General features: G+C 48.7%; 1 protein-coding gene across 3 annotated transcripts in view; it reads left to right on the top strand.

The window, feature by feature from the left end:
• Positions 1-764: 764 nt before the first annotated feature.
• SETDB1 (SET domain bifurcated histone lysine methyltransferase 1) overlaps positions 765-21,994 on the top strand; it is a 34,377-nt gene continuing 13,147 nt past the window's right edge. Inside the window, exons 1-14 of one of the 3 annotated variants that reach the window (XM_084769286.1) lie at positions 765-1,250; positions 1,930-2,198; positions 3,127-3,278; positions 10,000-10,034; positions 12,000-12,099; positions 12,756-12,893; positions 13,090-13,291; positions 13,932-14,005; positions 16,822-17,012; positions 17,139-17,268; positions 18,121-18,280; positions 18,556-18,711; positions 19,600-20,232; positions 21,580-21,696. In XM_084769286.1, coding sequence (XP_084625412.1) covers positions 1,939-2,198; positions 3,127-3,278; positions 10,000-10,034; positions 12,000-12,099; positions 12,756-12,893; positions 13,090-13,291; positions 13,932-14,005; positions 16,822-17,012; positions 17,139-17,268; positions 18,121-18,280; positions 18,556-18,711; positions 19,600-20,232; positions 21,580-21,696 — 2,348 coding nt within the window. In that variant the 5' untranslated portion in view covers positions 765-1,250; positions 1,930-1,938. Of the gene's footprint in view, positions 1,251-1,929; positions 2,199-3,126; positions 3,279-9,999; positions 10,035-11,999; positions 12,100-12,755; positions 12,894-13,089; positions 13,292-13,931; positions 14,006-16,821; positions 17,013-17,138; positions 17,269-18,120; positions 18,281-18,552; positions 18,712-19,599; positions 20,233-21,579; positions 21,697-21,994 lie in introns of those variants that run through there. The other 2 variants (XM_084769285.1, XM_084769287.1) reach the window with 2 other exon arrangements.

Here is a 21,994-nt window from a genome sequence, read left to right as displayed (position 1 = left end):
GGACTTCAAACAACAACAGAAATAACAAAAAGCCTCCACACACCTGGAAACTACACAACTCTCTACACTTAATGACAGCTGGCTCAGGGAAGAAACAAAGAAATTTTAAGGACTTCCTGAAATTTAATGAAAATGAAGGAACAACATACCCAAATCCATGGCACACACTGAAAGCAGTGCTAAGAGGAAAATTCATAGCACTAAGCGCCTTCATAAAGAAATTGGGAACATCTCATACAGGCAACATAACGACACATCTGGAAGCCCTAGAAAAAAGCAGAAACACCCAAGAGGAGTAGACGGCCTGAAATGATCAAATTCAGGGCTGAAATCAATAAACTAGAAACAAAGAGAAAAAAGAAAACAATCAACAAAACCAGGAGCTGGTTCTTTGAGAAAATCAACAAGATAGACAAACTATTAGCCAATTAACTAAAAGGCAGAGTCCCTTTGTTTATTTAAAAAGACGCACATTAAAAATTTGTGAAGGGCGAGTCCAGGACAGCCAAGTGTACACAGAGAGACCCTGTCTCGAAAAACAAAAACAAACAAAAAAATTTGTGAAGGTAAGCCAGGCCCAGTGGTGCAAACTTGTAATCACAGTGCTCTGGAGGAAGAGTCAGAAGGATTGTTCTGAGTGGACAGCCTGGTCTACAAAATTAGTCCAGGACAGCCAAGGCCACACTGAGAAACCCTGACTGGGGGGTTGGGTGGGGCGGACACACAAAAACTTCCAAAGAACGAAAGACCACACAATCTCCGTGGAATTGAGATATTTCTTGTTTATTTGTATTTTCCATATTTCCTAAAATGAACACACATTAATTTTGCTAACAAAATAGCAGCCTTCAAAACAAAATAATAAACGAACAAATTTTGGCCAAGGGAAGGGGAGGAGCTTTAGTAAATAAAGCACTTTTTTGCCCACCCAATCCATTCTCAGGAAGACCCCTGCTTAACGCATGCGTAGTCTCCTTAGTTCCCCGCAAGCGCTCTCCAGCCGCGCTACGCTGTGAAACCTGACCCCTGCGGGCTCCCGTCGCAGAGACCGGAAGGACGTTGGACATCGCTTCCGGGCCTTCCTTTTGCTTTCTCCCTAGTCCCCCTCACGCCGCTTCCCCTCCCCCGCTGTCTCTCCCGTCAGTTCGCGCGTTGGCCGGCGAGGCCCAGCCCGGGGGCGAAGGTGGGGTCCGCGCGGTGCGACGCGGCCGTGCGGTCGGGAGTCGGAGCCGCGGGGAGCACGGACCGAGGTGGGCGGCGGCCGGGGCGGCCCTGCTGGGGCGGCGGGGGCCGTGTGCGCAGCCTCGGCCGGGAGAGCAGCGCGGCGGGGGCGGGACCGGGCGGGCGGGGGCGCGGGATGAGGCCGCCGCCGCCTTCCCCGCCATGCCCCGGCCGCCGCGACCCCGGGCGTGTGGGCGCGGGAAGGACCGCGCTCGGGGCTGCGCGTTGTTGGTTTCCTTCTGGGCGTGGCCCCCGGGCCGGGGCGCTGGGACCCCCGAGCCGCCGTCAGCCCCGCGCCCGGCGGGGGGAGTTTTCACAACAGTCAACGTGAATCCGGGAAGCAAAGTAACGCGCGGAAAACCGGGGCTGGGAGAGCCAAACGGGGGCGCAGTTCACACGAGCCAGCGGGCTCCGGGCTGCGGCGGGACTGGAGCGGAGGCGCCGGTCGGTGGCGGAGCAGCGTCCCGCAGAGACGCCTGCTTTGTAGAGCAGCTGCAGCCTCGGAAGCGCTGCTCCGGGCCGCCGCCGGCTGCCCCTGGCGTGCGCCGGGCTTTCGGCTTTGGTCTGTAGCAGGAGATGCGCTTCCTCGGCAAATCCCCGGCTCCCCTCCTGGAGAAGGCAGAGAGAGGCTGCGGGGAGGGCTGCGCTCCGCCGTGAGCCAGGCGGCGTCCGAGCTGAGTGGCCGTGGCTTCTGCTTGTTGTGCACAGGGCAGAAGCATGTCCTCCCTGCCCGGGGGCGTTGGTTTGGATGCAGCCCGCGCTGCGGCGGAGTCTGAGGACATCGCTGAGCTGCAGCAGGCGGTGGTGGAGGAGCTGGGGATCTCCATGGAGGAGCTGCGCCGGGTCATCGATGAGGAGCTGGAGAAGATGGACTGCATCCAGCAGCGCAAGCAGCAGCTGGCCGAGCTGGAGTCGTGGGTGCTGCACAAGGAGGCCGAGGTGGCTCACGTCGACCGGCTGTTTGATGACGCATCCAGGTAAGGATCCGTGCCTGTCTGCAGGCTTCCTGGGGCTGCCGCTCATGGCGTTGAAGGGAGCGCTTTCCGCTTTGCAAAGTTCAGTCATGGGGGACCTTAGGCTTCTGTGAGTTTGGAGTGCAGAGTTGCAGCGTCCGCCTTTCCCTCGTGGGCAGCTGCTACACAGTCAGCCGGAGGGAGATGAAAGGCTTGCATTCCTGTACTGACCTTCATTTCCTTGGTAAGATCACCAGGAAGTGAGGATTGTGGCGTGGAGGCGTTGCTGTCTTCTGTTTCTCTGTACCTGGCCCTGACACTTGGAGAGGGTGTGATGAGAGCACCCTCGTTTGTTAGGTTGAATAGGGTGACATGTGACCTTGAATTTGCACTGTAGCTCCGCATGGTCTTGACTTTCTGAGGCTATTGTTTTGTTTTTTGAGACAATGTTTCTCTGTAACTGGCTGCCCTGGAAGTAGTTTTGTGCACCAGGCTGGCCTGAATGTGCAGAAATCTGCTTGCCTCTGCCTCCTGAGCGCTGGGACAAAAGTTGCATCTGAGCCGCGTGTGGTGGCTCACGCCTTTAATCCCTGCCCTCAGGAAGCAGAGGCAGGCCAACCTGGTCTACCAATGGAGTCCACGGCAGCTAAGGTTCCACAGAGAAACCCTGTCTCAAAAAACCAAAATAAATAAATAAAAAGGTGTGCACTCCCACTGTTTTTGTTGTTCTAAAGGTTTCTCTCTATGTAGGGCATGCTGGCCATGAACTTACTGTATTATCCCACAACCCTCAAACCTTGACAATCCTGGTACCACAGGCTTCTAAGTTCTGGGATTACATGTACATTACATGAGATCCTAGGCCCGGCATTACGTAAATGTATATATATAAATTTTAATACCTTACTTTCTCCGCTGACTTTGATCTTTTCTACATGTGCTCCATTATTAGGGCAGTGACTAACTGTGAGTCTGTGGTGAGGGACTTCTACTCCAAGCTGGGGCTACAGTATCACGACAGCAGCTCGGAGGATGAGGCTTCCCAGCCTACAGAAATAATTGAGATCCCTGACGAAGATGATGATGTCCTCAGTATTGATTCAGGTGAACTCTCTTACAGTGTGAGCAGATAGACGATAAGGAGACATATTGTCACTAATTCCATGTGCCAAATTAACTGACTTACTTACTTATAGCCCAAAGCATGTATTATTAGCATGTATTAATGTCATAAATGTGTCCTATGTTCTGGTTGCTTCCTTGTCCCATTTCAGATAAAGTATATTTCTCTTCTGTCCTTTCCCCTCATGTGTTTGTGTGTGATTTGCCTGTGTTTTAGCTTCTTTTTCTGTTACGCCCTGACCCTGACCCTGACAAATAGAGGGGCTTTTCCTGGCTCACGAGGCCAGAACCTAGTCCATGGTGGGGAATCACAGTGCAGGAGCCTAAGAGTCTGGAAACGGTGGGAATGCCGCCTCCTGCTGCTGAGCCAGCGCCCTTCTCCAGCTGTGAAGTCTGTGGAACGGTACCACTCACAGTGGGCAGGTTCATCCTCCTCCACACAGAGTCCCATTTCCCAAGTAACTTAGAATTCTGTCAAGTGGACATTAACGGTCACAGTGTGCCTGCACACTGATGCTGAGTTCAGAGGGTACATCAGGTTTACTCCTTGATCTCCCTGCTCTTTATTATGAAGGCAGGCTCTCACTGACCCCGGAGCTTGACAGTTCTCGTGTGTGTGGATAGCAGCTTACAGTGGATCTGTCTGAGTGCCATGATTACAGGTTTGTGTTCGGAGGGTCCAGACTCCAGACCTTGGGACATTTATCGATTAGGCCGTCTCTCCAGTCCTTTTATTTTGAGATAGGAGTTCACTATATCGGAACTCAATGTTTAGATCATACAGGCCTCACACTTGGAGCAACAGTTCTGCTTCGTTGTTGTTGCTTTGCTTTTACAAACAGGGTCTCTGTGTGTAACAGCCCTGGCTGTCCTAGAACTTGCTCTGTAGACCAGGCTGGCCTCAAACTCAGAGATCTGCCTGCCGTTGGCTGCTGGGTGCTGGGACTAAAGATGTGCACTACCACTCCCAGCAGTACTTGTGCTTTCTAAGAGCTGTGACTATAGGCACAGGCCAACACACCAAATATTTGCAGTGCTTTATCGCCTACCTTTTTTTTTTTTTAAAGACTTATTTATTTATTATTATATATACAGTGCTCTGCCTGTATATATACCTGCACACCAGAAGGGAGCATCAGATCTCATTATAGATGGCTGTGAGCCACCATGTGGTTGCTGGGAATTGAACTCAGCACCTCTGGAAGAGCAGACAGGGCTCTTAACCTCTGAGCCATCTCTCCAGCCCTATGGCCTACCTTACTAGGTAACTTTAGCATTTATTTAGACTCCATCCCTAACAGGAGGTTGTTTGTTTTGTTTCTCCATCGAGTGTGGTTTTTTCCTCTCTTTGTCTTGCGTGGGTATTTCACCTACAGGTCTGTGTGTCTACCATGTCTACCATGTGTGATGCTCATAGAGTCAGAAGGGGACATCGGGTCCCTGGGACTGGAACCCTGTCTGCTTGTGAGCATTCCTGTGGGTGCTGGGAATTAACCCTGTGTCCTCCGGAAGCGGAGCCAGTTCTCCCAATTGCTGAGCTATCCCTCTAGCCCTTTGTTGTTTTTGAGATAGGGTCTCAGTCTGTATCTCTGGCTGGCCTAGAACTTGCTACCAGGGTGGCCTAAAACTCAAAGTGAAGCGCCTCCCTCTGCCTCCTGTGTGCTGGAATTTGTTATATTTCGTTAAGCTATTATTCATATAACATAAAACACATACATGTTAACTATATGATTTAAGTTTTAGTACATTATGTACTAATTCAAGTTTAGAATTACTTAGTTTAGAATTTAGTATATCTTCAAAATATTCCTTTCCTGGAGCTGGAGAGATGGCTCAGAGATTAAGAGGTTAAGAGCGCTGCCTGCTCTTCCAGAGGTCCTGAGTTCAATTCCCAGCAACCTCATGGTGGCTCACAACCATCTATAATGAGATCTGCTGCCCTCTTCTGACCTGCAGGTGTACATGCAGGCAGAGCACTGTGTATGTAATAAATACATCTTTACAAGAATCCCTTTTACATGTTTGCCTTCAGTTTCCGTGGTCACCCTCAATAACTACTTATCTTGTCTTCTCTGTATTTTTGTCACACGTGCAATATATATTCTTCTGTTGCTTAATTTTTTAAAATAAAAATCTTAGGCACTGTTATAGCCACGGCTGGCCTCAGACTCACCACATGATGGAGACTTGTTTTCAACCCCTGATCCTCCTGCCTGCCCCCCCCCCCCACTTCCAAGGGCCAAGATTATATGCTTTTATTTATCCTTGATAGGTTCATACATATATAAAAACTTATTTTGAGCCAGCCATGGTGGTGCACGCCTTTAATCCCAGCAATTGGGAGGCAGAGTCAGGTGGATCGCTGTGAGTTCAAGGCCAGCCTGGTGTACAACCAGAGTCCAGGACAGCCAAGGCTACACAGAGACACTGTCTTGAAAACAAACAAACAGTCAAACAAACAAACAAAACAAAAACCCAAAAGCAAAAGAAAACAACTTATTTTGATTATATAGACCGCTCACCACCTGTTCTATCTCATTGATTATATAGACCGCTCACCACCTGTTCTCTCATTGATTATATAGACCGCTCACCACCTGTTCTGTCTCATTGATTACGTAGACCGCTCACCACCTGTTCTATCTCATTGATTACATAGACCGCTCACCACCTGTTCTATCTCATTGATTACGTAGACCGCTCACCACCTGTTCTGTCTCATTGATTACGTAGACCGCTCACCACTTGTTCTATCTCATTGATTACGTAGACCGCTCACCACCTGTTCTATCTCATTGATTACGTAGACCGCTCACCACCTGTTCTGTCTCATTGATTACGTAGACCGCTCACCACTTGTTCTATCTCATTGATTACGTAGACCGCTCACCACCTGTTCTGTCTCATTGATTACATAGACCGCTCACCACCTGTTCTATCTCATTGGTTACATAGACCGCTCACCACCTGTTCTATCTCATTGATTACGTAGACCGCTCACCACTTGTTCTATCTCATTGATTACGTAGACCGCTCACCACCTGTTCTGTCTCATTGATTACATAGACCGCTCACCACCTGTTCTATCTCATTGATTACGTAGACCGCTCACCACCTGTTCTGTCTCATTGATTACATAGACCGCTCACCACCTGTTCTATCTCATTGGTTACATAGACCGCTCACCACCTGTTCTATCTCATTGATTACGTAGACCGCTCACCACCTGTTCTGTCTCATTGATTACATAGACCGCTCACCACCTGTTCTATCTCATTGGTTACATAGACCGCTCACCACCTGTTCTGTCTCATTGATTACATAGACCGCTCACCACCTGTTCTGTCTCATTGATTACATAGACCGCTCACCACCTGTTCTATCTCATTGGTTACATAGACCGCTCACCACCTGTTCTATCTCATTGATTACGTAGACCGCTCACCACCTGTTCTATCTCATTGATTACGTAGACCGCTCACCACCTGTTCTATCTCATTGGTTACATAGACCGCTCACCACCTGTTCTGTCTCATTGATTACGTAGACCGCTCACCACCTGTTCTGTCTCATTGATTACGTAGACCGCTCCCCACCCATCTGTCTCATTGATTACGTAGACCGCTCCCCACCCATCTGTCTCAGTCTTTCATCGCCCCAGCTAACTTGTCTGTTCCCATCCTCCTTTTATGTTTGTTTCTGTGTCCCACTGAGTTGTTAGGTTTGCTTGCTCGTTCGTGCTTGTGGGGTCCTTACTAGGTCATGGACAGCTTACTACTAGCTGTGTTCCCCAAGAAAATTTGCTTCCCCTCCCCAGTTACCTGTAACTGCCAGGAGTTCTCAGGGAGGCGTGAGGCCTGGAGCCCCTCTCTCGTCCTTGCTGGAATGTTGTCTGACTTGATCTGGTACCGGTCTTAAGGCCAGGTAACCAGAGTTGCTGTGGGTTGATCAGTCCTAGGCCCTATCACGTGCAGAAGATGGCTTTGCCGACGCTCCTTCCCACTCTCCTCCTCGAGGCTGTCCTCAGCCGCGTTGGCTGGGGAGCTCACAGGGTCCCCTCAGGGCTGGGCACTCAGCAGTCCCGTGTTCTCAGTGCTTTGACCAGATATGCGTCTCTGCATGAACTGCTGCCCACTGCTAGAAGCTTCCCCATGAACTGCTGCCCACTGCTAGAGGCTTCTCCTGCCACAGCTGAGCTAGGGAAGTGGCTCCTTGAGTGAAGGTGCTTATCACGCCCATGGCTTGAGCGGGGTCCCCAGGACTGTGCTACGTTTGGGCTCTTTCCAGTTTGGGTTGTTAGGAGGCTGCTGTGGACCTTTTACTTGAAAGGATTTTGTGGGCATCATAGTAAATAGATGTCTTGCTCCTTAGGCCGGTTGCTGAGGTACTTGAGAGCAGGTTACCAGGTTACATTCGTGTGAGTGCTGGGGATGTTCTCCTCAGTGGCAGACCACTTGACCAAACACAGCCATGCTCCTCATTGTTGGAGTGTGAGAGTTCCAGGCTGCCACTGTTGACCAGTGACTGCTGCCACAGGCTTTGTCTTCGCTTTTGCCTCTTTTTCCTCCTGGAGACAGCCACAAGGCTTACAGGACAGCCTTGGTGTCGGAGTGAAGCCATCTCAAAAGCAAAGATGGGTGATATTTGAAAGGTCTGTTATTACCGAGGATACAGAAAGAATTGAGTAATGGTGAAGACAATTTTGTAAAACTTTTGGAGTCTGGATATGGTAGTACATTATTTTACCCAACACTGAGAAGGCAGAGATAGGTGAATCTCTCCGAGTTTGAGGACAGCCTACTCTGCCCAGCAAGTTCTAGGCCAGGCAGGACTCAGAGTGAGACCCTGTCTCAGAATGAGGAAGGGCAAGGCCTGGGCGTGGACACTTAGGAGTTGTTTCCTGTTCGCTGGATGGAGGGTCTGGAATATGTTTGTTTTGAGACAGGGTCTTTTGTGACTCAAGCAGGCCTAGAATTGAGTGTGTAGGTGAAGGTGCCTCTAAAAACGCTGAGGTTGCACATGGGTGCCTCACCGCTGGCGTTCGTAGATTGGTAAATGGCAGTAAGTACATGAGAAGATGCTCAGCGTCACTCATCAGGGGGCGACATGTACGTGGAACCACTCATTAAATGTGGTGCATGCCTGTGAGACACACATTCGGGGCACAGCTCTTGTTGGGGTTTTGTTTTTCAAACAGGGTGTCTCTGTGTAGCCCTGGCTGTCCTGGACTCACTCTGTAGACCAGGCTGGCCTGGAACTCACAGCGATCCTCCTGCCTCTGCCTCTCTAAGTGCTGGGATTACAGGTGTGTGCCACCTTGCCCGGTAGTAAGAACTTTTAAAATTAAGTGAATTTTAGAATGATTTCCTTAGATAAAGAAGCCATATTTCACATACACTAAGAGCCAGGTGTTAATGGCAGTGATATTTCTGGGGCATTTCTGTCATCATCAGCACTTCTGTTACACTATGCTTTTCAAAATAAGCATTTGCTCAAGTTCTATAACTTTGTCTCATTTTTAAATTGTGTGAATAGTTAATAAACTACTGCTACAAAATTTCAATGGACGATGACTACCTTCAGTGTTGTAATCTACTGTCTGTCTCAGGACTTATGCAGAGGTGAGCACTGGCAGGCACTGGCCGTGTCTGTCTGGAGACCCCTGACACCTGTCTCAGGGCTTATGCAGAGGTGAGCACTGGCAGGCACTGGCCGTTGTCTGTCTGTAGACCCCTGACACCTGTCTCAGGACTTATGCAGAGGTGAGCACTGGCAGGCACTGGCCGTGTCTGTCTGGAGACCCCTGACACCTGTCTCAGTGCTTATGCAGAGGTGAGCACTGGCAGGCACTGGCCGTGTCTGTCTGGAGACCCCTGACACCTGTCTCAGTGCTTATGCAGAGGTGAGCACTGGCAGGCACTGGCTGTGTCTGTCTGGAGACCCCTGACTGAGCAGCCTGGCCTGACTAGGCTATAGTCCTCCTGCCCTACTTGTTCGTACTTTGACACCAGGTCTAAGTTGCCCAGCGTAGCCAGTTCTTTTTTTTTTTTTTTTAAGATTTATTTATTATAAATTTATTATAAATAAAGATTTATTTATTATTATGTATACAGTGCTCTGCCTGCATGTACACCTGCAGGCCAGAAGAGGGCATCAGATCACACTGTAGATGGCTGTGAGCCACCATGTGGCTGCTGGGAATTGAACTCAGGACCTCTGGAAAAGCAGGCGGTGCTCTTAACCCCTGAGCCGTCTCTCCAGCCCCGCGTAGCCAGTTCTTGTTCTGTAGCCAAGGCAGGGTTTGCAGAAATACTTTGTTATTCTTTTGTTTTTGTTTTTGTTTTTTTGGTTTTTCAAGACAGGGTTTCTCTGTGTAGCCTTGGCTGTCCTGGACTCACTTTGTAGACCAGGCTGGCCTCAAACCCACAGCGATCCACCTGCCTCTGCCTCCCGAGTGCTGGGATTAAAGGCTGCGCCACCACTGCCTGGCCTACTTTGTTATTCTTATTGGTACTAGGATTGAAACCAGGGCCTTATACATGCTGTGCAAGCTCTCTGCCGCTGAGCTACATCTCCAGACTATTAAATTGCTTTCATCAGTAATGTTATCCCACTTGGAATTTGAGGTCATTTAGTTATTGCTTCATTATAAATTCCAGCGCCTACATCTTTACAAGCTCATTCAAGTTCTTTTCCTCCATAGGTGATGCTGGCAGCAGAACTCCAAAGGACCAGAAGGTGAGTTGGGTTGGGTATAGGAAATGAAGAAGAATGAAATTGGGCTGGAGGGATAAATCAGTGTTTAAGGAGAGCACACTGCTTTTCTAGAGGACTTGAGTTCAGCTCCAGCGTGGGAAGCTTTCAACTGCTGTAACTTAACTCCAAGGAATTCAGTACCCTTTTCTGGATTCTGCAGGTACCTACACAGAAGTGACATTCACTATACACAATTAAACAGGCATAAAACATTCTTTTGTGGGGTTGTTTGGTTTGGTTTAGTTTGGTTTTTCAAGACAGGGTTTCTCTGTGTAGCCTTGGTTGTCCTGGACTCACTTTGTAGAGTAGGCTGGCCTTGAACTCACAGCGATCCGCCTGCCTCTGACTTCTGAGTGCTGGGATTAAAGGCGTGCGACAGCATTGCCTGGTGATATAAAACATTATTAAAGCCAGGCAGGTGGCATAAGCCTTGAATCCAGCACTGGAGAAGCTATGGAAAATAGATCGTTGTGAGTTCAAAGTCAGCCTGTTCTACGTAGATAATTCCAGGACAGCCAGGGCTACGTAGATAGAGAAACCCTGTCGGAAAAACCAAAAGAAAGAGAGAAATGGACAGAGGGGGGCGGGGAGGGGGGAAGGAGGAAGGGAGATCAGAAGTTGACGCTCGTCCTCAAAGGCTTAGGATAAAGATGACTCTTGCCTGTGCTCGCTTCGGCAGCACATACACTAAAATTGGAACAATACAGAGAAGCTCAGCATGGCCGCTGTGCAAGGATGACACCCAAATTTGTGAAGTGTTCCATAGGGAGGGGAATAGGGTGAAAGCGGGAGGGAGGAAGGAATGGGAGAATACAAGGGATGGGATAACAAATTAGATGTAATCTGAATAAATTAATTAAATTTTTAAAAAAGGGCTGGGCGTGGTGGTGCACACCTTTAATCCCAGCACTCGGGAGGCAGAGGCAGGCGGATCGCTGTGAGTTCGAGGCCAGCCTGGTCTACAGAGTGAGGCCAGGAACCCTAAAGCTAACACAGAGAGACTGCCTTGAAAAACCAAGAAAGAAAAAAGAGAGATAAAGAAAAGAAAAGAGGCCAGGTGTGGTGCTGCATGCCTTTAATCCTAGCACTCGGGAGGCAGAGGCAGGCGGTCTACAAAGTGAGTCCAGGACAGCCAGGGCTACACAGAAACCCAGTCTCAGAGGAAGAAAAAAAAAAAGAAAAGGAAAAAAAAGATGACCTTTTCCTTTAAAAAGAAGAAAAAGAGGGGCTGGAGAGATGGCTTAGTGGTTAAGAGCGCTGCCCATTCTTCCAAAGGTCCTGAGTTCAATTCCCAGCAACCACATGGTGGTTCATAACCATCTACAGTGAGGTCTGGCACCTTCTTCTGGTGGGCAGGCATACATGAAGGTGAAACCCTGTATACTTAAATAAATAAATCATTAAAAAAAAGAAGAAGAAGAAAAAGAAGTGGGTCTAGAGCACTGGCTGCTCTTCCAAGGACCCAGGTTCAGTTCCCAGCACCCACATGACAGCTCACAACTGTCTGTAACTAGTTTTAGGGGATCCAACACCTCATACAGATAAACATGCAGGCAAAACACCAATGGACGGGAAGTGAAGTGAAGCAGGCTTTGCAAGTGGTAATCAGTCTTGTTCTGAGCACAGTCCGTGACACTTCGCTGTGTTCCTCATGTATATGCCTTGTTAGTTGGAATCCTCGGATAGATGTTTCAAGAACACTAAAAAATGGGGAGTTTGCATCTCTCTGGCCTCCAAATATAATTGCATCTATCTTAAGTATTGAAGGCAGGCTCCTCACAGGAAGCGCTCTTTTTCCTGACTGACTGACTGACTGACTGACTGACTTGGCAGGATCAGCAATGTGAACCAGGACCATGTGCCAGTGCTGCCTCCTGGGTCCCTGGCGTCTCACGGTGTGTCTACCTCATGATACTGAGTTTTTCTTTGTCTTCTATTTTCCTGCAGCTCCGGGAAGCTATGGCTGCGCTAAGAAAATCAGCCCAAGATGTCCAGAAGTTCATGGATGCCGTCAACAAGAAGAGCAGTTCTCAGGATCTGCATAAAGGTCAGTGTGGAGGTGTGCCTGCATGGACAGAGGAGAGTTCTTCGTGAGGAGTAACCGGCGGTCAGCTTTGCACCCCAAAGCCTGTCTGTCTTGTCTGTTTCTTGTAACATTAGTTTTGTGTCCCCAGTCAGTCCGCTATTGATTATGGGGTGACTCAGCCGGTAACTGTTGTTGCTGTGCTGTCAGTAAGGGGTTAGGACTGCGTTGTGGTGGCACCTGTTGGTAGGGTATGCCCAAGGAGTGAGAAACATGCGGGGTTCTGTAGGAAGTTTCTCCTGTTAGCATAAACAGTTGAGTTGTCTTGTGCTTCTGCCCCTGTGCAGGGAGGGGTTCATCAAAAGTGGCTAATGGTCACAGAATACCTGTTGCCCTAGTTTGCATATTACTCTCTCTGTTGTTTGTGACTGTATCTTGTATGCCCCAGGCTGGCCTTGAGCTTGCTATCTTGCTGAGGATGACCTTAACCTTTGGGTCCTCCTGCCTTCCCTATGTGAGTGCTTGAACTACTGTGCCGGCGTGTGCAGAGCTGAGGTGCAGGCTCAGAGCGCTGTGCGCGCTGTGCAAGCCCTCCACCAGCTGAGCCACGCCCCTGCTCCCAGCCCAGCCTCTTGACATGTCCTTTCTCCATCCCACCTTACCACCGCTGTATAACAAAGGTGTGTGTATAGGAGCCATGGGTCAGATGTCTGGAGAGCTGAGCAAAGATGGAGACCTGGTAGTCAGCATGCGGATCCTGGGCAAGAAGAGGACCAAGACGTGGCACAAGGGCACCCTGATCGCCATCCAGACTGTCGGTACGAATGCCCCACCAGGAGGAAGGAGGAGGGGACGGGCGGCCTGCAGGGCTCCATTGCTGAGTCTCCCCAAAAGCCTGTCCTTTGTCGCCTGTGTTACAGCCAGGACTTAGTGAGAAAGGAGCGCTTCTCTTTTTTTCTTTTCTAAAATTGTGTTTGTTTGTTTGTTTGTTTGTTTGTGTTTTCTTTTACACAGGGCTAGGAAAGAAATACAAAGTGAAATTTGACAACAAAGGAAAGAGTCTGCTGTCTGGGAACCATATTGCCTACGATTACCACCCTCCTGCTGACAAGCTGTTTGTGGGCAGTCGAGTGGTGGCCAAGTACAAAGACGGCAGTCAGGTCTGGCTTTACGCGGGCATCGTAGCTGAGACCCCCAACGTCAAGAACAAGCTCCGGTATGTGAGCAGGACTGTAGACTGCAGGAGGCGGGAGCACAGCCCGTCTGCGCGTGCCGGGCCTGTGGTCCACATTGCACTGTTGGCTTTTGTGTTCTCAGTCCCTTAGGGTCAAAAGCCTTCTGTTTTTCCATGTGGTTTTATATGCATATATTTTATGTAATTTTAAATAAATAAATATACATACATACATGTACATGTATAAATATATGTGCATACTTTAAAGACGTCTCTAGCGTAGCTTAGGCTGCTGTCCTACTTCTTGTGTACCCCAGGGCAGTCTGGGATTCATGTGCCTCCCGTCCCTGTCCCCTGAGTGCTGGAATTGGAGACATGCCTTCCATGTAACCCTAACTGGCCTGAAATTCACTGTGTAGATTTGGTCTGAAATTTATAGAAATCCTCCTCCTCTTCCTCCTGAGTGCTGAGATTAAAGGTGTATGCCACCATTCCTGGAAGAATGAATAATTTTTAGAAAAGAGGGTGGATTCTTGCTTAGTATAAGAAAAAAATATCTTTGGATGGAAGTAAAAGATTGGACTGCTGTGATTCAGAGAATATAAAGTATTATAATGTAGTCTGTGGGAAAAAGTGTTCTCTATAACATCCTTGTGTTTTTCCTTTTTCTTTTTCCTTTCAGATTTCTGATTTTTTTTGATGATGGCTATGCTTCCTATGTTACTCAGGCAGAACTATATCCCATTTGCCGACCACGTAAGTGTCCTTTACACACTTCCTCAGCTCTGATTTCCTTCTCTACTTCTTTTAAGGATTTGTTTGTTTATTATGTATACAGTACTCTGCCTGCATGTACATTTGCACACCAGAGGAGGACGTCGGATCACGTTATAGATGGTTGTGAGCCATCGTGTGGTTGCTAGGAATTGAACTCAGGACCTGTGGAAGAGCGGACGGTGCCCTTAACCTCTGAGCCATCTCTCCAGCCCTTGACATTTGCATCTTATAGATGTGCTTTGATTTCTAGACACTAAGGCTTACAGAGGGCTGTCCTCACTGTTCACATTTCTGTTAGTGTTGTCTAAGAAGCTATGTGCGTGTGTTGTGTGTGTGTATATGAGCGTGTGCGGGTGTGTGTGGGGGAGGGTCAGCATTGGGTTTCACTGCTTTGGTGTGCCCACCTTCTTTGGTTTTTGTGTTAACGCTTTATTTTATTTGGATGAGTGTGTGCTGCCATATATGTGCATGTGCATCTCCTTGGACTGAGTTAGATCTGGTTCTGAGCTGCCATTGGGTGTTAGGATTTGAACTGATACTGGCAGTGCAAGTGCACACCGCATGGTCAGTTCTTCATAGTTGCGAAGCAGGCACATTAACAACTGTGTTATCTCCGCAGCCTTCATAACTGTGCTTATTTTACTTACCTTTTGAGACAGTGCTTGTCCACGTCGTCCTGGCTGTCCTAGAGCTACACCGACCAGGGGCCCCTCGAGCCTACAGTGGCCTGCCTGTGCCTCCCACAGTTATTTTATTTTTGGTTTTCGGTTTTATTTTTTAGAGACAGGGTTTCTCTGTGTAGCCTTAGCTGTCCTGCACTCAATTTTTAGAACAGGTTGGACTCAAACTCAGAGATCTGTGGCCTCTGCCTCTCAGTGCTGGGATTACAGGCGTGCCCACCACACACACGTGCTCCCACAGTTATTTTTAGTCTCTGTGTGTTACACCTGTGCACTCACCCATTGAGCCAGTGTGAAGATGCCCCATGTCTTCTATTACTCACTTCCTTGTTGCCTGAAATTGGACCTCACTGAAGCCAGCTCATTCTGAGTAGGTTAGCTGGCCAGAGAGCTCCCAGGATGCATCTGTATCTACCCCTAAGGCTGCAGTTACAGGCACGCATAGCTCTTTCACATGACTGTTGAGGCTTTTGCACATGTCCACATGCACACTTGAATTACAAGAGTTTTTACCCACTGAGCTATCCCAAGATCCACAATTGTTTTCAATTGCAGGAGAGTGGTTTTCTGCTTATCATTGCTACCATGGAAATAAACAGCATCTTTGAGTTTTTAAGTTTTTTGTTGTTGTTGTTTTGAGTTTTTAAGTTTTATGTTTGCATATTCACATGTGTTTGGGCATGTATGTAGGCCAACATCAACATTGTATGCCTTTCATAATGACTATCTACTTATTGTAAGGTTATTGGCTAAGCCAATCCCAGCTAGCCAGGCTGCCCTCAGGGTGTTGCGTCTCCGCCCCCTGAGTGTTCGGGCTCCAGGCAGTCCGCACAGCGCTCGGCCTTTCCAGGGCTCATGGGTCTGGACTCCAGTCGTTGTGCTTGTGTAGCAGGTGCTGGCTGTCCAGTGATGCAGCTGGCCGTGAATGCCAGGGTTAGAGATACATGGTGCCCCTCATGAGAATAAGGGGGGGGGGGCGCCTAGGCTCTAGGCTGGCTTGCTTGCTGCTGGGTGAGGCGTCACACTCTTTGGATCCACCTTCCCCCCACATTGCTGGAGTTGCAGGCGTGTGCGGTATCACGAAGCCTTTGTGAGTGTGGATGTCTGCATTAGGCTTGAGGATGGCTCAGCAGTTAAGAGCACTTGATGCTCTTGCAGAAGACCCAGGTTCAGGTCTCAATGCTCTTATTTGGCAGCTGACAGCTGTCTATAACTGCAGTTCCACAGGACCCGATGTCCTCTGCTGACTCTTTAGGGACTGACTGCACATACATGATACACAGAAATACATACAGACAAAACACTCACACCTAAAATAAAAACAATAACTCCTTAAAAGAAATAAGGTTTTTAGGAATATGGAAAAGGAAGCAGTAGGCTGCAGTGTAGCTGAGTGGTGGTGAGCTCTTACTTTGTATGTGGAAGGCTCTAGGCTTGATCACCTCAACGTTGATAAGAAAAAGAAGCAAGCCAGACAGTGGTGGTGCGTTCCTTCGATCTCAGCGCTCAGGGAGGCAGAGGCCGGAGGATCTCTGGAGGCCAGCCTGGTTTACAGAGTGAGTTCCAGGACAGCCAAGACTACACAGGAAATCTCTGTCTAAAAAAACCAAAAAAGAAGAAGATGCAAACATAGTGAGACCCTGCCTTAAAAAAAAGTGTGTGGGGTGGAGGGGGGGGCTAATTTTTTATTTCATCTACTAGTTAGTAAGAATCTCTATAAAGTGAAATGTCTGTGTTTTACATAATTGCTTAGATTTGTGTATGGCTTGAGTTAGTATTTACCTGATTTTATTTGCATTTGCACATTAGGTTCTATACTTAAGATGGTCTCAGTCGGGTGGCAGTGTTGCACACCTGTAATCCCAGCACTCGGGAGGCATGGGTGGGTGGATCTCTACAAGTTCGAGGCCAGCCTGGTCTACAAAGTTAGTCCAGGACAGCCAGGACTACACAGAGAGACCCTGTCTCAAAAAAAGAAAATTAAAAAAAAAAAGATGGTCTTGGTTTTGCTTCCCTAGAGGTTATTTGTTTTCTTTCCGTTTTAAAAGTGCCCCCCATTCTTCCCTTTTGAGCCGTGTCCATCCTGTCCTCAGCTGTGCTGCTTCCTTTGGACAGTGAAGAAGACTTGGGAGGACATAGAGGACAGCTCCTGCCGAGACTTCATCGAGGAGTACATCAGTGCCTACCCAAACCGCCCCATGGTTCTCCTCAAGAGCGGCCAGCTTATCAAGACTGAGTGGGAGGGCACGTGGTGGAAGTCTCGCGTGGAAGAGGTGGACGGCAGCCTCGTCAGGATCCTGTTTCTGGTAATACTCTTCTGAAGAAGAGCTGTGGTGGGCTGAGGGGCCGGTGGCTGCCAGGCCTCCACGGGAGACAGGATTGACTCTAAACCTGAGCCTGCTGTTGTGCCTTCCTCTCCTTCTGCCTCCCAGGATGACAAAAGATGTGAGTGGATCTACCGAGGCTCTACACGCCTGGAGCCTATGTTCAGTATGAAGACATCCTCAGCCTCTGCAATGGAAAAGAAGCAAGCGGGGCAGCTCAGAACCCGTCCTAATATGGGTGCGTCCTAAAAGATACCTAGGGAAGGGAAGGGATCGGATAGACCAGTGGAGGAGATTACGGACAGCAGCTAACCTTTTATTTACCAGAACAGCACCACAGCCTCACTGATAGCGTAATGTATCCAGATACAGGCATGCACATGTCCAAGTTTGTTTGTTTTTTTTTCTATTTCTTTTTGTTTTTTTGAGACAAGGTTTCTCTGTGTAGTCCTGGCTATCCTGGACTCGAATTGTAGACCAGGCTGGCCTTGAACTCATGGAGATCCGCCTGCCTCTGCCTCCCCAGTGCTGGGATTAAAGGCGTGCGCCACCATGCCTGGCCATGTCCAAGTTCTTCTGTGGCCGAGGACAGTCTCGGGTTAGTGCCTGTCTCCCTCCTTGTTTAAGCCAAGCTCTGTTGTTGATTGCTGCAGCGTGCAAGGCGAGTTGCCTGCACTGAGGACTCTCCGTTCCCCTCAGGGGCACTGGCATAACACAGTGCAGCGCCCATGCCTGTTTTTACTATGTAGGTTCTGTGGATTTGTAGTCAGGTCCTTATGCTCCTCGTGCTGAGCCATCTCCACATTACATTTTTGCATTTTTGTTCTTGTTGTTGTTTGATTGGGTTTTTTGTTATTGTTTTTTTGAGACAGGGTTTCTCTCTGTAACAGCTCTGGCTTTCCTAGAACTCTCTCTGCTTAGCCACAAACTCAGATGCCCCTACCTCTGCCTCCCAAGGGCTGGGACTAAAGGCGTCCACTGCCTAGCCATTTGCTACACTTTTATATATTAGTTGATAGGGTGTGTGAATAAGAGTATTTGACAGAGCTGTCGCCCCTCAGCAGTCAGCCCTGGTTTGTTTTTTCTGTAGGTGCTGTGAGGAGCAAAGGCCCTGTGGTTCAGTACACACAGGATCTAACAAGCACTGGAACCCAGTTCAAGCCTGTGGAGCCCCCACAGCCTGTAGCCCCACCTGCCCCACCTGCCCCACCCGCTGCACTTCCTCTTTCCCCGCAAGCAGGTGACACTGAGTGAGTCCTTCTCATTCTTCTTCCTACTTTTGTTTTTATTTTTGGGTTTGTTTTGTTCTGTTTTTCGAGTCAGGGTTGCTCTGTGTAGCCCTGGCTGTCCTGGACTCACTTTGTAGACCAGGCTGGCCTCGAACTCATGGAGATCCGCCTGCCTCTGCCTCCCGAGTGCTGGGATTACAGGCGTACACCACCACAGCCCGACTGTTTTGTTTGTTTTTAACCACACATACCATCTGAATCCTCACTATATGGTCTCTTCTCAACCCTGCTAGAAGCTTAGAAAGCCAGCTTTCTCAGTCTCGGAAGCAAGTGGCCAAAAAGAGCACGTCGTTCCGGCCAGGGTCTGTGGGCTCTGGCCATTCTTCCCCGGCCTCGCCCACACTCAGTGAAACTGCGCCTGTTGGGAAACCTGGGATCAACCAGACGTACAGGTAAGGAAACCCCAGACTCTGGGCAGCCTGGCAAGGTGCTCTGCTGTCAGGGTCTCTAAGAGCCTTTGAGGTTATGTTAGTGAGAAACTTGGACTTGAAAAGACAACTTCTGAGAATTCGGTAATAAGAATAGTTAAGTTGGGCTGGAGAGATGGCTCAGTGGTTAAGAGCACCGCCTGCTCTTCCAAAGGACCCAGGTTCAATTCCCAGCAACCACATGGCAGCTCACAACTGTCTGTAACTCCAAGACCTGACACCCTCACACCAATGGACATAAATTAAAATTAAAATAAAATATTAAAAAAAAAAAAAAAAAAAAGAATAGTTAAGTTAAAACCGAGCACTCCAGATGCAGATACAGGTGGATCTCTGTGAGTTCCAGGACAGTCAGAGCCACACAGAGAAACCCTGTCTTGAAAGAAAAGAATGGTTAAATTAGAAATGTCATGTCTAAGAAACGCTGTCATCAGAAAGTCTTTGCCAAGACTTTGGAGTGTGGTGTCCTCATCATTGCTTCGGCAGACCCCTCGCAGTCGGCCAGGGCGCTGAGGACACAAAGCACACAGGCGCTCTGCTGGACGACTAGATTGCTTTCATAGCGTAAGACATGCAGGAAAGGCAGCCTGCTGAGCTCTGTCTGTGACGAGTAAACCGAGTGTCACTGCGTCATTGTCCAGGCTTGTTTGCTAAGGCAAGGGCCCTGCCCTTTTCCCTTAGCACCCAGAGCACAGCTGGTGTGTTGGGACGATAGAGTAGAGGGTTGGGAGCCGCAGGGTAACCTGGGCTACTTGATGAGACCCTGTACTTAAAAAAAGATGACAGGACGGATGACTGTGCAGCAGAGAGGCACGTTCCCTTCTGATCTGACATTTTGCACTTAATTTGTAGATCACCTTTGGCCTCAGTAACATCTACCCCAGCACCTGCAGCCCCTCCAGGGCCTGTGGCTCCTCCAGCCTTCCATGGCATGTTAGAGCGGGCACCAGCCGAGCCGTCCTACCGTGCCCCCATGGAGAAGCTTTTCTACTTACCTCATGTCTGCAGTTACACTTGTCTGTCGCGGGTCAGACCCATGAGAAGTGAGCAGTACCGAGGCAAGAACCCTCTGCTAGTCCCGCTCCTGTATGACTTCCGGAGGATGACAGCCCGGCGGAGAGTTAACCGCAAGATGGGGTTCCATGTTATCTATAAGACACCCTGTGGTCTCTGCCTTCGGACAATGCAGGAGATAGAACGCTACCTTTTTGAGACTGGATGTGACTTCCTGTTCCTGGAGATGTTCTGCTTGGATCCATATGTTCTTGTTGATAGAAAGTTCCAGCCCTTTAAGCCTTTTTACTACATTTTGGACATCACTTACGGCAAGGAAGATGTTCCCTTGTCCTGTGTTAATGAGATCGACACGACCCCCCCACCCCAGGTGGCATACAGCAAGGAGCGCATCCCTGGCAAGGGTGTTTTCATTAACACAGGCCCCGAGTTCCTGGTTGGCTGTGACTGCAAGGATGGGTGTCGGGATAAGTGAGTTGGCGGGGCGGCCGGGGATTGCTTTTTCTGCCCTCAGCTTTCTACCTCTTTTATTCTTTTTATTTGAATTGCTTTCCTCTTCTTCTTCTCCTCCTCCTTCCCCCTCTTTCAGCTAGAACTCTGCTAAGGCCACCATGAAATACAGAGAGAAATTGGGTATGATAACACATACCTGTAATCTCAGCATGTGAGAAACTGAGGCAGGAGCATCTTGAGTTTTGGGCCAGCCTGGGCTTTATAACAACTTTGAAGGTAGGCTGGGCTAGCTACATAAAAGAAAGAAAAGAAAAGAAAAAAAAAGAAAAAGTCATGAAGTAGGAAGACCAGGGTCTAAGAGTCTGGTATGGCCCCACCAGTGATCCTGGGAACATACATATCTGTGTGTTCTGTCCCCACACAGAGAAACCCTGTCTTGGGGAAAAAATAAAAATAAAAAGGAAGAAGAAGAAGAAGAAAATATTTCGCTATTCTTACCACATCCCCATCCTTTGTTGTTTGTTTTTCACCCTAAACTTAAAGTTTATTGAGTACATGAAGGACCCCTGAGAGTCCTTGGTGACTGAGGGTAAGGTCTTGGCTTCTCCCTGGCCAGGGAGAGTGTTTTCATAACCAAAGACTGCCTTAAAGCATGGTGCTTTTTAGAAGTCCGTTTATTTTATTTTATTTTTTTTTAATACTTATTTAATTTTAATTTGTGTACGTTGGTGTGGGGGTGTCAGATCTTGGAGTTACAGACAGTTGTGAGCTGAAGCATGGCGCTTTTTTTGCTGAGCCATGGTGGCGCACGCCTTTAATCCCAGCACTCAGGAGCCAGAGGCAGATAGATCTCTGAGTTCCAGGCCAGCCTGGTCTACAAAGAGAGTTCCAGGAGAGCCAGGGCTATACAGAGAAACTCTGTCTCAGTGAAAGAAAATAAAGCTGGGTGTGGTGTCTTTTGGCTCCACCTTGCCCACAATAGGGCTTGCTTCATGTTCGGGTTGGCCCATGGAGGTGGAAGTCTTTCTAGAGTTCTCACATTTTGTGCAGGCTTTGCCAGAAAAGTCACTCAACAAGTACACCTCCTTGTCACACATGGGGCACCTTGGGTATGGTGTGGCAGAGCCTGGCCAGAGACAAGTGGCTGCAGTTGTGAGCTCTAGACTCAGTTTTGGTTTCAGACAGTCTTCTGTAGCTTAGGCCGGCCCAGAACTCACTGTGTAGATGAGGCTGGTGGTTGAGCCCTGCTGTTCCCGCCTCCGTGTCTCAGGTGTTGGATTACAGATCTGCATCACTCTGTACAGCCTTCATGCTTCAGGCACCTACAGAAAGTCCGAGCTCTAGCTGTCATCCTTTTCTCTACAGATCCAAATGTGCCTGCCATCAGCTAACTATCCAGGCCACGGCCTGTACCCCAGGAGGTCAGATCAACCCTAACTCTGGCTACCAGTACAAAAGACTAGAAGAGTGTCTGCCCACAGGGTGAGTAGTCAGGTTGGTGAGATCCTCAGTTAAGAGGAGTGTGTCCTTGTTTTCCTGTTTGTAAGAACCATTGGGAACCTGAGGATTGTCGTGAGTGTGGTGAGACATCCTGTGATTCCAGACTACAGCGAGCTATTGCCTTTCAGATGGCAAAGCAGGAGATAATTTCAGACCCATCTGAGCTATAATAGCAAAATCCTGGCTCAAAAAACGACAGAGGGTGAGTAGAGAGTTTCTAGTCTTCTCATACAGAAAACATAAAAGGGTGTGGTCACATGTGTTGAAATCCCAGCACATA

The sequence above is a fragment of the Acomys minous genome, assembly GCF_964271855.1.
Source record: "Acomys minous genome assembly, chromosome: 19".
Taxonomy (NCBI): Eukaryota; Metazoa; Chordata; class Mammalia; order Rodentia; family Muridae; genus Acomys; species Acomys minous.
This window is presented reverse-complemented; position numbering and strand designations above follow the sequence as displayed.